Source organism: Echinococcus granulosus (assembly GCF_000524195.1).
Source record: "Echinococcus granulosus chromosome Unknown EG_S00003, whole genome shotgun sequence".
Lineage (NCBI taxonomy): Eukaryota > Metazoa > Platyhelminthes > Cestoda > Cyclophyllidea > Taeniidae > Echinococcus > Echinococcus granulosus.
The window spans coordinates 2,630,177-2,645,266 of record NW_020170383.1 but is presented as its reverse complement, the minus strand read 5'-3'; the positions used below and the strand labels follow the sequence as shown (position 1 = coordinate 2,645,266).

General features: G+C 35.5%; 2 protein-coding genes across 2 annotated transcripts; one reads left to right on the top strand and one right to left on the bottom strand. All coding sequences in view use genetic code 11, as the record gives it.

Annotated features, from left to right (window-relative positions):
• Positions 1–2,141: 2,141 nt before the first annotated feature.
• Positions 2,142–4,443, top strand: EGR_00968 (Fructose-bisphosphate aldolase; the record flags this gene model as incomplete). Its single annotated transcript, XM_024490217.1, is given in 6 exon segments — positions 2,142–2,304; positions 2,344–2,549; positions 2,568–2,795; positions 3,232–3,490; positions 3,972–4,171; positions 4,351–4,443. The coding sequence occupies 6 exon segments, from the start codon at positions 2,142–2,144 to the stop codon at positions 4,441–4,443; spliced, it is 1,149 nt and encodes a 382-aa protein (XP_024355620.1).
• Positions 4,444–6,441: 1,998 nt separating this feature from the next.
• Positions 6,442–6,789, bottom strand: EGR_00967 (hypothetical protein; the record flags this gene model as incomplete). The annotated part of the gene is made up of 1 exon (XM_024490216.1): positions 6,442–6,789. The coding sequence occupies one exon, from the start codon at positions 6,787–6,789 to the stop codon at positions 6,442–6,444; it is 348 nt and encodes a 115-aa protein (XP_024355619.1).
• Between the last annotated feature and the right edge of the window lie 8,301 nt (positions 6,790–15,090).

Here is a 15,090-nt window from a genome sequence, read left to right as displayed (position 1 = left end):
TGGAAGTAACGAAGTAGCAAAGTAAAAGGAAAGTAGTAAGAAGCACAGTAAAAGGTTTTGTGAAGATAGACAGACGCACACCTGCTGAATGTTTTCTACAAGTTTCCACAAGCTACAAGAGGCCATTGCGGCGAGCTCTACCAAAAGCCATAGGATTAATCTTAAAACCTGGTTTCAAATTCGCCTGTCATTTTGGTCCATAAGCAAATGCTGATATGTTTTTCTATCACGTTCCACATCAATTTTAGTAAAAACTCTTAGTCAGTGTGATTCCCAGCCCCAAGAGAGTCAACAAAAAAGGACGAGTTGGGCTAAATGCTTTGAAAACGGCTCAACTAAATAGAAGATCGAATCTATGAGCATCCTTATATTACTGCTTGATTGAATATCTGGCAAATGGAATAATTAGCGGTATCAGTTTAAAATAAACTTACTGAACTATGAATTGAGGCATTTGAAAGCACAATGACACATTTTAGAACATCCACGAACTAGCCACTGCAAATAATACTGCGCTACAATGAACAGATCAAAAATGAACTGTTGATAAAACATATCAGACTGCTGAAAAACCAATGATTACCTAAAGTCTACCGAACTCAAATCAGGAAACAAAAGCACACTTGGGACAATTTTACTCCATGTTTTTTGGTTCCGGACTAGTACCTATCCACATAATGCTTTCCCATACTGTTCATTCCTTCTGCTTTTGTAAGAAACTGACAGAGACCGTTAACTCAGGGCGTTCCTATGAGCTGCGCTACTAGATGCCCATCATTACTGAAGGCTTTTCTATGTGAATATACATCCCTTTCCTTTTTAATGGGTTCTATCAGTACATTAAACAGCTTTCCTGGTACGACGGACTAATTAATTTAATGGCATCGGAGTTCGCTCCGTTCAAACATGGGATTTTTTGAATGATTGAATATAACTTCGGCAAAGTTGAGACAACTGAGCTGCCAATTATCGTCCATAATGATATCATACTTAACTCTGTAACAAAGAGTTCTTCCTGAATTTGACGACTATTTTATGCCTCTGAAAACATTTCGACAAAATTTTTCAAAAAAGTGTATATATGTATTTTATCTTAAAGTTATCAATGGTGCATCTAGATTAATGTGACTTCTCGTAGGCGTTCACAGAGCTGGCAACTGTTGTAACACCTTCAAGCCATCCAAAATATTAAATGAGCTTTCTGAATCGTGACCCTGCACATTGCATAGCAGCTGTTATTTATTAAATCTCATGAATAGGAAATTCGAGATAGTGGTAATGACAAACACCATCATATGCTTTTGTGACGCTATACCCAAAGTAGTCTCAAATTATGCTTAAGAAAACTTGAAAAGTTTCTGTTTCTCTTTCATCACCTTGCGGTTATACATCTTGAGATGTTTCTTAAAGTTACGCTCAAATCTCACCTTTCCTAAGAACAAGTTGAAAACACCTATTGGTGTATTCAAGTCCTTTCAACACAAAAGTATCAAGATGTTTTTTTCATCAGTCTTTACCAACAGAAGAAATAAGGCATTATCTCACAGTTTGCTCCTCAAATACTAAAAATCTTCAACATTTTATGACTGTTAAACAATATGAATGTAAACCTGTGCCCGAAATGCATTAGCAAAATTACAGAATTTAATTAAATCTGGGAGAAGTGAATAGCAACTCTCATAAATAGAATCAGTTTTAGTAAATGTTCAATTATCCTCGCGGTTTTTTACTTTCCAGTGTTGGGTTGTACCCCTACTCCTCTCAAAATATTCATCTTCGCTATCCAGAAAGGGCAGAAATGACAGGAATTAGAATTATGCAAAAATATAGCAATCTTATACCGTCCAATATCTTTGAAATCACTTTTATTATGCTCTTAATTACAACGTTGGTTAATGTTCGTTTCGAGTCTTTGTAGTAGTTGTTACCTAGCCAACGCATTGTGTGGGTTTAATAATTATAGAACAGTTTTCTTAAGCAACCAAAACTATAACAAAGGTCTACCAAAAAGGGAATACCTCAAAAAGAAATAAACTGGTCAAGACATAGTGAGGTCGAAATCAAGCATTGCGTCGGGAGAAAAACAGCTGATTGAATGCGTGGAGCTACTTTTAAAAGGATTTCAATCAATAGAGATCAAAATGGAGACGAATGGTGATGGTGGCGTCGGTGGTGGAACTGCATCACCAACCTACCTACGTTTTGCTGAATACCTTCCAGAGACGAAACTCACCGAATTGCGAGATATTGCCAAGGCTATTGTTGCGCCTGGTAAAGGTATTCTTGCAGCTGATGAAAGTGTGTGTAAGTAAACAACTCCATAATGTTATTATCATTACTTAGCCACCATTGGAAAGAGGTTTGACTCTGAACACATAGCAAATACAGAGCAGAATCGTCGCAAATACCGAGAAATATTATTCTCTGCGGATGTGATTATCTCGAAGTACATCTCTGGAGTGATTTTGTTCCACGATACAGTCTTCCAAAAGACGGACGATGGAAAGCCCTTAGTTTCACTCCTAGAGGCAAGTTATGATAACAAAAAAGTCTGTGTTCCGCATTAGGAACGTTCCATAATCCCCGGAATCAAAGTAGACAAGGGGCTCAAGCCGTTGGCCGGGACTAGAGGCGAGAACACTACACAGGGTCTAGACGACTTGGCTGAAAGGTGTGCGGATTACAAAAAAAGGGGATGCCATTTCGCCAAGTGGAGATGTGCTTTGAAAATAACTGAACACACACCCAGCTACCTTGCTATGCTTGAGAATGCTAATGTTCTAGCCAGATATGCTGTAATTTGTCAACAGGCAAGCTCATTTAATTAGTGATGCCAGTGTTTTCTCCTTCAAATCACCAAAATACGTTTTACAAGTATTCAGATCAAGAAAAGTAAAAATAATAAAGCGTCTAAAATTTGGTAATTAGTGAACGTTTGGGAGGAATCTTTGTTGCTAATATATGATTATCCACATTCTTAAATATTACTCTTCTGACTGCCTTAACTAGTTTCACAAGTTCGAAGCCAACAAAACAAAAAAAGGCTTTCACATAAATGCCCTTAATAAATAAGCTCCGAAATGGCTCCTTAGCTAGATTAGTCAGTAGCCAGTGTTAATTTTAAGTCTTGCAATACCAAGAACTAGTAAAGATGCTTTAAGTTGATATAATAACCTTTAAAGTAGCTGTTGAATAGATACACCACATCATTAAATGATTGCTTGATTTCAGAATGGAATAGTTCCAATCGTAGAACCAGAAGTTCTTCCAGACGGAAAGCATGATCTCTACGTTGCACAGAGAGTGACGGAAGAGGTACTGGCATTTCAGTATAAGGCACTAGCTGATCATCACGTCTATTTGGAGGGAACGCTGCTGAAACCCAATATGGTCACTGCAGGACATGACTGTCCATGCACCTTCTCTTTGGAACAGAATGCCGTTGCCACCGTACAGACTCTTCAGCGCCGTGTCCCTGCTGCGGTTCCTGGTGAGATCAAGTGGTTGAGCGTTTAAATAGCCAAAATAACATCTTTTTTCTCCTCTCTTATTTAGAGAATGTGACAGATCATTGATTTGTACAATGTCAACTTAATCGAAACTGAACTGCCCTTTTTAATTAATGCTAACTGAAGAATAACTACTGGTTTTTATGAGAACTTGCTAGAAGCATTGTTAAATCATTGTCAAATATAACTCGAAAGAAAAGAAATAATTTCATGATTCCCGACAATAAGGTTTTCACCCCCGCATTTTTGATTTGATTTGTATGACATTGTCTAGTTTAATATCGATAGATTGAGTTAAATAGGCTCCTTTAAATTACCTGAAATTGAGTGAATCCATTCTATGAATGATTTGACTGAAGCCAAAATATTTTGTAGACGAAGTATATACGTTAATGGAGGATAAAGTTATTTATTAATCAAGGTTCATCAAAAGGTCAAGTTGCTTCCTACCTTCTGTTTAAGGCATAACCTTTCTCTCTGGCGGGATGTCAGAGGTAGACGCAACGAAAAATCTAAATGCAATCAACCAGTGCTCAATGAAAAAGCCATGGGCGCTCACGTTTAGTTTCGGTCGAGCGCTCCAGGCTTCGGTCATTAAAATTTGGTCGGGCAGGGAAGAGAATGTTCCAGCTGCTCAGCACGAACTCATCAAGCTCTGCAAGGTAAGAAAGGGATTTATTAAAGCCAAAATATTCTTATTGAAAGATTCCCAGACTAGGTTATTACATTTATAAGGTTAACTTAAAATTAAATTTAGAATATAAGCTGTTTTATAATAATAAAGGAGAAGCGATACCCATAATTCTTCCCCATTTTTGAATGAATATGTTTTATTTTTTAGGCCAACAGCGAAGCTGCGCTGGGGACATTCACTGGAGATCTAGAAACATCAGCTGGAATTCAGTCTTTATTTGTTGCAAACCACGTTTATTAAAGTTATTGTCACGTTCGTAAAGTTGTAAAATCTAGGAACGCTTAAGGTACTTTATTTTAAAAAGGCATAATCACAGAAAAGAAGTTTTGTTCACTGAGTGGGGGAACAGCTCTCTCATATATATGAAGTTTAAGTAATTATATGAACAAAGGAGACTGGGAACACCTAAAATCGAGCATACTTACCGTTATGAAAGACATACAAGATCCATTTTAGGTGCTTTATGTTTGTCATTTTATCTAAAATGGCTTTCATGTCCTTATTTAGAAAAATAATTTAAATGATGTAGGCGAGTATTCAAGAGTTTATAGGTCCTGAATAGGGAGTCTGCAAAGTGAATTTAGAACCACCAGTCTAATGAAACACAATTTTGTTGAATTTAAAGCTGTATGGAGGCTATTATTAATTAAAAGGAATTAAATTGGAATTAATGCTTAACCGCACACACACATTAAATTTTTTGTGAGTAATGAAAATCTGAGAAACTATGGATGATTTAAAAATAGGTACGACCGTTCATTTCTGATTTGTTTTTGTAATATTTGCATTTCTTACGTATTTTAAATATTTTCCGTGAATTTTTATATTGTTACTGATAGGGTCTGCTTCAATACAGAAGTGAAAATTAAAATGTTCCATGCTTATTTGTTTAGCATTAAAAGTGCATTTTGCTAATATTAATGCATAAGAATGCAAAGATCCAAATACTTGTCTGTCCTAATTCCTATTTTCGATATGATATGTAATCAGCCAACCATATAGGGGAGGGGAATCGGGTCTAAGAAAGAACAAGCTGCTCTTTTCTAAGTGGGTTTTTAAATTAAGTGGTTGCATGAGTGACGGCAATTCGCATTTCATTGAAAGTGAAAGCTAAGTCATCTACCACCATATCGATGAGCTCTCAGGTATTTGGAACTTAAATCACGCTAAATATTTGAGTGAATTTTTTGGGGCGTGTTTTAGTGAGTAAACTTTAAATAGGGGACTCTTCTGGGTCTATACTTTTCAAAATAATAATCTAAGTTGGCATTTACTCCAATTATCCAAGATTTAAATTACGTAACAGTAATCAGAGTCTAGCATGCTTTAAAGATGAGGAATAGGTAGGCAAGTGGATGGTTTTGATGTCCAATATAATCCTTCGCACTATAAAGTGCTCCTATTACATCAAAATTTATGTAATACATTATAGGAGATATTTTTGCAAAGAATGGTTATTTAGACAGTAAGTAACCATCAGAGACTACTTGCGTTGGTATCGCCCACATTTCGTGTTGATCAGTCCTTTTGGATATTTGATTTTGTTTTCTGTTTTTGATGGAAAATAAACAACTCTACAACTTACACTATTCTATCATTTTGGTGTATTCAATGTTTGAAAAGTACTTGGCTGAGATACCAAAATGGATAAAATGTGAATAACCTTCACGTGCCTGTAAAATTATTCCCAATAATTTTTTAGCACAAAAGGAAGCATGTTTGGGGTCTTGAGATTATTGGAAGAGTGAAATAACACTTTTAAATATATTAATGTAGAGAATTTGCTAGTCAACCTTTTGTTATCAGTGATTGATTATCTTAACTAGCTACTTAAGCCTTGCAAATACAATCCAGTCCCTTTTTAATTGACAACACTTTTCCCAATTCAGCAACTTATAGCAATTACTGACTACAAGCATTTATTGAACCAAAATTGTGCTTTATAGGTAAGGTTTATAAGTCTAGTGCACAGTAGTAGTGTGGGACACTAAATTTGAGTAAGAATTTCCGAAAATAGCTCGTGGGGAAGTCGACCAATTTAACTCACAAAATGGGTTGCCAAAACAGATACCTATTGATAGTCAATACATGTACCTGAGTTTAATAGACAAATTTCAATCGTTTATGCCACCACGGTTTTAGAAAAGAGATGAATAAGTAGTGCATTTAACTAGGAGTCGATGGACAGAATAAGTGTCTCAAGAGGATTCTAAGTGCATATAGTTCGCGTCAATATTATTAGCCCCAGGGCAGGTCAAGGTAGGCACCGCGTTTGGAGACCGCTCGCCGTAACTCAAACGGATTTTCCGCTTCATCCTCCATGTTTACCGCTGCCGAGTTGAAGCCAACCTTGGGAACGACGAAAAGGTAATTGTCCTCATCCTCACCCACCAGTCTCCACAAGGGTTCCTGCGATGCATCGCGTTTGCCCCAGGCATCAAAGAGAAAGGCTGGACGCTGCATTCGCTTTTTTTGCGGTCGCTGAATTTCAGTGGCGAATCCACCAGTCAATAGCTGCGAAACGAGGCAGGCGAGAAGCAGAAGAAGATGAAGCCTAAACACTGCCGATGACAGTCCCATGGCCATTGCTAGTAATTGTGTAAGGCAGGAACTGTAAAACAGACTCTAAGTCATGATCTAGTGTCTGGATTTTAAGTTTTTGAATGTTAATTTTAACCATTGCACAAGTTTATTTTTAATGTAAACCCAACATGTAGTTGGGGGTTTCGGTCATGCTAATAATTCATTTTGGGTATTTTTTGACCAAACATGGCTAAAATAGGCTTTAATCTAGAAATGAAGGCTCAATTTCAAACTGTGCTAGAGTTAGTTTTGTGTAAAACTCGTTTAGATTTTTGCACTATTTTTTATATTCCACAAATAAGACTCTTGTTATCAATATAAAGTGTTAATCCAATCTTTCCAGTGTTCTACAACTTTTCAACCACTTTTTATGTAGCATGGGTAAAGCTTTATGTGAACGCCAAATTGATGCCGAGGTGACAATTGCCAGAGAAGTATTAGATGTGACCGCTTGCAAAAATATTCTGTTAAGAGCTATTTCTATGTTAATTGATATCATTTTTTAAATATTGGCAATTGAATATTCCAGGTAATAAATAAAAGCTATTAGAATGCTTTAAAGTACGTTCAAGTTAATACGGATAGTAAACAATCCCCAAATAAAAGAAGTGAAATAGCAAAAAAACTTGAATTAAATGTTTTGCACATGATAATATTTTAAAACAATTGACATGCTTATCTGCTGTGGCAGTAGACTGCACTTAAAGGCGTTTTTAAGTAAAATTTTCAATCGGCATGAGGTCGCGCACATGCCTAACAATTTGAAATGTTTTTTTTTAGTGAAAAAATCAAATTTCCACAGGAATCATTTATATTTTATGTTTCAACCATTCCAAACATACAGTGTAAAAGTTATGTGACTGGTAATCTCCTTTTACTGTATGTGCAATCGCTATTATCACACCTAACTACACTTAGCAGTAGATATTATTTTTAGCGCTCTGTGATGCGTTTGCTAATATGCGGCATGCTTAGGCTATAGTAACAACAAAGTCGCATTTTTCATGTCTGTAGCACTTTTTTATGTTTCTATTTATTAAAAAATGAATTTGTATTCTGCCAGAATACATCATTCGGCTAATTTTCGTGCAAGCAGATGGTGTCAAATCAACAGATTGGTTACCTAGTGAGTACCTGCATAATTTAAAACAATATATGCAAAAAAATACACCCGGACTGATATCAGCGTCCAAGACCTGGCGGCATTTTAATGGATTAGCTGGTAAAGATTAAATAATGGGTGCATCATTAAAGCTATATCTTATCAAAGATGACGTAGATTCATTAATAATGTGACAGGATGAAATCAAGTAAAAATGCAAATTTTGGGGTGTAATTTACATTTAAATAAGTCACTTTACATTACCATTAAGCCTTGTAGGCATTTGGAGAATCTTTATTGTACTTATCGATGAGCATACAAGTAACCAATTAAGCCAAATTTCGCTCTTCGTCACTCAAATAGTTGATGTAATGCATGTTTAGCATTTTTAAATGCCCTCTGTATAGTGAGTTGAGAATGATTTCTTAACAATTTATTAAATTTACATAATCCTCGTAACAGGAGCTATTTAAAATATTTTGCTAATGACTGGCTTAGATAAGACGTTCGGAATAATAGCGCTTTGGTATAGAGTTTTTTTTGGTAGTAGCATAACCTAATCCGAATAAAAAGGTTTTATAACTTACTGTGGATAGCTTTAGCTGATTTGATGCCGGGAAATTACCAGGTGGATGGGATTTAAATTCGTGGTCTCACTCATCAGTTGACCAATCAAATATCAGAAAATCAGTTCAATCCATCTCCCCCAAATGCGATTGGTAAAAGTGTTAACAAGATGCGCCAATCAAAATAATATGCTCCAAAAACCCATATTGAAACTTTAAAGTGTACATGTGCTACAGACTGTTTCTCCAAATTAATCGATGAATAAGAGAATAAAGCAATTAAGTCATTCGTCAGGAATTAAATAAGTTGTACTTTAGTGTCTTATTATAATCATCGTACTATTTTAGGTTTTACTTGCAATTTCTACAATCCTATAGATCTCTTAAAAGGAAAGAAGGCCACTAGTCGAAATCAAATTCTGAAGTGGATTAATGTCTGAGATTAATATTACAAGCAGGTTTGCATTGACTGAGAAATTCCTAACCTTCAATACAAAGACGTTAAGAGAAAAACATGATATTCGCCTTTAAACGATGCCGTAAAGAATTTTTAGAATTTGTTTCCTGATGCAAGACTCCGGGTCTGAAAAGGAGTTAAAATTTTAAAAATTCGATCCATAGCAAAGTACGCGCATCTCAAGTGCTCTTAGTTACTCCTACTGCTAGAAATTTCAATTATAAAAGTGCATCAGTGATGACTTTTGTGATAGGCTTTTAAATGCGAAATTCTGAGTAATATATTCTTTTATTTAGTAAAATAAAATTGCGGATTCCAGAATTCTCTTTTTACTATGGAAAAAGTGCGTACACTGGACTTTGCCGTTTAAAATCACACCTTTGTCGCAAAATTTGTAGGCATTCATAAAAATGCGCCGCTTACCACGTGCCATTTCTTGCAAAATTGTTGAATAAAAAGGCATTTTTCTGAAAAATAATTCAATAACGATGAAAATATAGGATTGTACCTACGAATAGCATTTCGATAGAAGCTCTACTGCAATCAATTACTAGGAAATTAAAAAATGAACAATTTAAAATAATTTGAGGAATCCTGAATACGCCTATTTTTTCTTAAAGCATTGTTGGTTCAGTACGACTTGATTAGGCTATGTGTGGCTCACATAAGCAAATCCACTTTTTCCGCCTATTGCTTGAAAAGTTAGTCCTTCCATAGCATCCTGCATCTTAGTATTCACGTCCATATCAGGGAGCCAAATTTAATTCCCCACAGGTTCCATAGTTATATAGATTACTCGAGGCTAAAATATTACAGGGAAATAATATAAACTAAATGCCCATCATGGCGCATTGGTTGCTACTGTTGAGCACTTTTGTCGGAATTGTTAAACAAGGGATATAACTGATGGGATTTTGCGAGCACTATAAGTACACAACCTATTAAGTTAGTTAAATTATGGCATTTGTAGCATAATTGCTCCAGGCCCTTAGTTGTTAATCACACTAAGTAGACCTTTGTAGACAATTTAAATTGTTTAATTCTAGTATTTAATAGTTCTTAAAAATAACTTAAAAGTGCTGTTAAATGAAAATTGCATCAGAATATGCAGTCTTTTGGATAGGTATGTTAAAGGAAATAATGAAAAAACACCGAAATGATGGCGTTTATGTCAGATAAAGTAAATACACAATTCCTGTGGTTTTGAACAAAATTAATTAGGTCGTTTAAAACAAAGTGTTTTTAGAAATATTTATGGCTAGCACGGTGATGTCCTGATATACTTTGTGGAAAACAATTAAAATTACGTGCGCTTTTGAGCAAAATGGTGTCTTGATGGCAAAGCAGGTACCGAAAGTAGAGCCAGCTACTTCAGCTTAAATTTACTTATGCGAATTATTCTTAAAATTCTAATATATAAGGCATGCCGTTAAGTCATTATTATGTTTTCCTTACACACCGGTTTTCTCATTTTTATGACAGAAGTTTTTTAAAGCCTATTTCGCATTTGTCACCTGATTTGAGATCCATTAACCATAGCTTCCTTACTAGATTTTAAACCACGCTTAGGATCTTTCCTATCCCTTTCGACGTATTCCTATACCTTTTATTTTAATTGAACACTCAATCTTCTTAAAAATTGGAAATTAATCTGCGATGCACCACTCAAAGATGTTTGATTTCAGTGAATTAGAACATAATGTCACTACCATCAAAAGAAACGTTGAGTTCATCCCACAGGCAAATTCAACCCCATTTATTCATTATTGCGAAAACAAGACCAAAATATAATGAGCTAAATGACTTTTAGCCATGGAAGTTTTACCATAGATATATGAAAGTCTCCAGTAGGCATGCATCACGCAAATAGCATTTACTGAGTTATTCAAAGTTGACCACGTGAATTAAAAAGAATGTGCAAGTTGTTCAGTTCAAGTTATAGTCCGTTTCTAAAAAATTACTTCTTTTCAGGCGAATTCTACCCTTTAATAGCAAACGAAAATGTGAATATAGTCCAAAGAATTTCAGAGACTACACCCAACAGCCAGATTTTTACTAAAGAACTAGTACTATCTCAGCTTCTCCTGTCTACCTCTGGTCTCAAATTCTTCAATGGAGAGAATTGATTCTTAAAGGAAGTAGTGTGTTGATAAAGTAGAGATTATGCGGGTAGTAAAGGTTTTATAGGGAATAGAGTTTCACATCCTCTTTGGGAATCGGAATTGTTGTCGTAGTTACGAGGTTCCTCCAGACAGCCTGCTTGTTGCTTAAAAAGGTGTGTTCAAGCAGATATTTATTATCAAATAACCGAATCTACCATAACATACTTGTAACCGCCATATTTCATAAAATTGTGAAACTTCTCTACTTCAACAGCTTTTGTCTTAGAACTAATCTTTTTTATCAATTTCACATTCAACTTTCAACTACTGATGCCATTAATGCTAGCTTACAATGACCATATAAATCAAGGTCAGGCAATTGAGAGAACTTAGGATTTTGGATTTATTCCAAAGCCCTTGCCAGTTTATTGTCTTTCCATGCTTTGCCTTCCACTTATCTTACATAAACCACGATACCCACGTCATTATCGTACTCTGATCCCAATCTTCCCGGTAGCCGTACGTAGACTCACTCCTGAAGTTATCGCATTTTGAATTATTGTATTGGGCTATGGGTTTGCTTTGTAGACCCATGCTAGGCACCATTTCTTTTTTTTCCCTATCTATAACATGCGCGTTGACTATCTGTTGGGTATTATGAAGTCTTTACAGTGCTGCCTTCTCATTTTTTCTGCTATTCACCCACCAATTCACTAAACTGTTGAAGAAGTACTTGGGTATAATCAAGACCACACTTTTATTCTTCCACAAGAATTTCTTCAAGAAATTGCCTTTGTCTAGGTTTTTGACTAGCCCATATGACTTTTTATTCTTCCACTAGAGGACATCCGGCATCCGACGCTTTACCCAGTGGCACCCTTTTAGGATCTTGCAAACAGCCAAAAGAACGTATTAGTCCAAAACAGAACGATTATTTTTGCGAAGACTAGATGATGATACTTATGTCGATGCGTTACAGTCAAATCACGGGGAACAAACACAAAAAAAATTCAATTAACATCTGCGAAGTGAGGCAGACCAGAGGAAGGAAAGAAAACCCAAATGCAATCAACATCGTCTCATACAAATAGGGCTTCTGCGAGGAGCTAGAAAAACATAAAACGAAAACTCTTATCGACACATAAGAGTCTTTAAATGAATTAGTTCTTTATCTGATGCAGTCGGATTTTGGGTAAGCGGTATACCCGACAGCAAATAGTTATCAAAATTACTTAGCAATCATGAACTACTTTTGTATTCAGCATTACAATTTAGAACATGCAAACGATTTTGAAAATGAAAACTGCAAAGAAGTAAATAGCTAAAAAACAGTTGATGTTGAATTTGATAATTCTATTATCTCTGTTGTCCATTCTTGAGAATAAATAATACAATAAAATGAACTTTTTAATTAACTGACAAGGAATGCTACGGCAGATACATTCCGATTTAAAAAATGCTTGCTTTATAAACTTGATATCCTTGTCGATAAAAATCCGAATTTGATAAAAAGCATTTTTGCATCTCCTTTTAGTTACAAGTTCATTTTGCATGTTCACATTTAAAAGTTCAATACATTTCTTTAAAAGCCCGTGTTTCTTGTTCTGACGTTCTTAGTCTGAGCCTAAAGTTATTGATATACTAAAATTTATAGTGCGGGTCTTGGAAACTAATCTCAAAATTATGAAAGGTTTCTCTACAAACATTTACTGAAGCTATTCGCATTTCCTAACCTATTTGTACACATTCTTCACCTCAGCAGTGGATGCTTTGTCAGGTAAATATCGTGCGTTAAAATACTTACAGCGGCTAGCGGAGAAATGTGCAACATGTTGGATATTTTCTGACACAAAAATCAAAAAAAGCAGAACCTTGTTTTCGGACACGGTGGAAACTTATTAGACACAGGACAACATTGGAAATAGGGATTAGTGTCTCTTGCCTGATGGTGGAAAGGGTAATAATAAATAATGTGTACAAACAGAGGTAATGCCGTCTTATTACTTTATCAACACAACAATCAAAACCATCAATAGAATTCAAACAGCTAGACTGTTAGCACATTACTTATATAAGGATTGCAGCATAAAACTCAGAACATTCGTAATCTTTACTCTATTTCAATAGTAATCCAACGTTTGACTTAGGGTCTTAAAATCCGTCAGCATTACTAATTTTCCTGTATCTCGATGAGCCCTATCCATAATGGATGTTTGTTATTAACATTTTTCACTAAAATATTTATTTGCAAAATGTTGCTTAGAGTTTGATGATGTTCACTAGTGAAAGAGCTCATTCCAATAACTCATCATAGAGACAGACAAAAACATTGCCTGGAAGGCATCACAGAGATGTGTCCTATATTTTACAGCTCATTAATTTATTTAAAATTTAATGCTGGCTATTAATACGCTTAATTTTTTTCTGGTTCTTAGAAGCTAGGAATACATACTATGATAAAACTACACCACTTATCCCCCTTTTTTAGAAATACCATAATCCATTCATTTTGTGGTAGATCTGAACTTGTTAAAAAACTGCGCCACTTCATTGCCTTCTGTAGCGAAAATTTCGTCTTTTCTTCTAGCCTCCATAGATTCAGATTTTAATGGCAGGTGTTTTCTGCAATTATAGCCAACCATTGTAGACGTAGGATTTGGGTGAAACATTGGCATAAAAGACCATGTTCTTTGCCGTTGATGCAGTGCAATATACTCTAGAAGACGTCATGAGGAGTGAAGTACAATGTAATTGAAGCATTAACGACTTGAGACAGACTGAAGGGCTTACCTTATACGGTACATAATTATAACAACCTTTTTGTTACTTCATTATGTTCGAGGATCCATTCCAAATTTAACGGAACCAATTCATCTTAAAAATTTCTCCGTCACATTGTAGAAGTCTTGCAAGTAAACCATATTTAAAAATCCATTTTAAAAGAATGTAAGATAACTAGATACAGATTTCGATGCCAGAGGATTGAAATTAAGCTTGAGTTTGATCTACAAAGGCCAGACGGTGATATGCTACAAGCACACATTACACCAACTTCTCTCTGTTCAGATAATTTGCATAAAAGCAAAGCCTATCCAAGCGATTTAAAGCGTATGAAATTGCTCCCCAATGCTGCCACCTTGGCGCATTCCTCTTTTTCACTTCTTTGTTATTTAAATGCGGCTTAAAAAGGTTATTTGTTATCCTTTCCAATATGTAAAATTTCAGTTTTTGAATCTTGTCAAGTGTTCATGGTGAAAACCTTTAAGGCAAATTTTGGCCCTTGAACAAATCTGAATCATTCAACTTTGGTGCAAGCACTGAGAGATTAGAGCAGTTCCATTACCATTGCTGTCATGAATTTTCCCATGTTCAGCAATCTACGACAGTCACGTAGTAGCTGATCTACCTGCTTGTAATCAAGTCTTAAAAAATAAAATTCTCCCGAAAGTTTATGAGAAGTAAGCAATTGTAAGTATGTTTTACCTTCAAATTGCCAATGTGGTGATTGATTTTCCTTAGTAGACAGTAGCATTAGGGTAGAGAAGGTTTTAAAGGCTCAAAGCATGGATAAAAGTGTATAAAACCTAAACGAGAAAGACCGAGAAGTCCACGTAATACTGCACCTAATATACGTTAATAATAATAAATTTAATAGTTCAATATCGTACTTACAAAACATTGTTGTTTATGAGCAAGTAACTTATATAACCTAAACAATAGAAGTTTTACTGCTCCAATATGCATCGGCTCTACTTTTAAATTGAAGTACGCTTAGGGGTGTAATTGTTTCAAACTCGGCCAATCGGTTTGCGGCGTGATTCGGCGCAGCCGGCGATCATTAATTTAAAACATCTCACGACCCATACTAAGCTCAGGTAGGAAAATTACACATGTAATGCTAGCAGCAAACTCACCCGAATATGAAGGTAATGTTACCCATTGTCTGAGTGTGCAAGTATAAGAACACCACAAATGTCTTTTGGTTTCTAAATGGATGCATTCAGCAGGAGTTCATGGTTTAAATACAGGCTTTCTGTTACATAATAGAAATAGAAAGGGGGAATTGTTCTCGCCTTC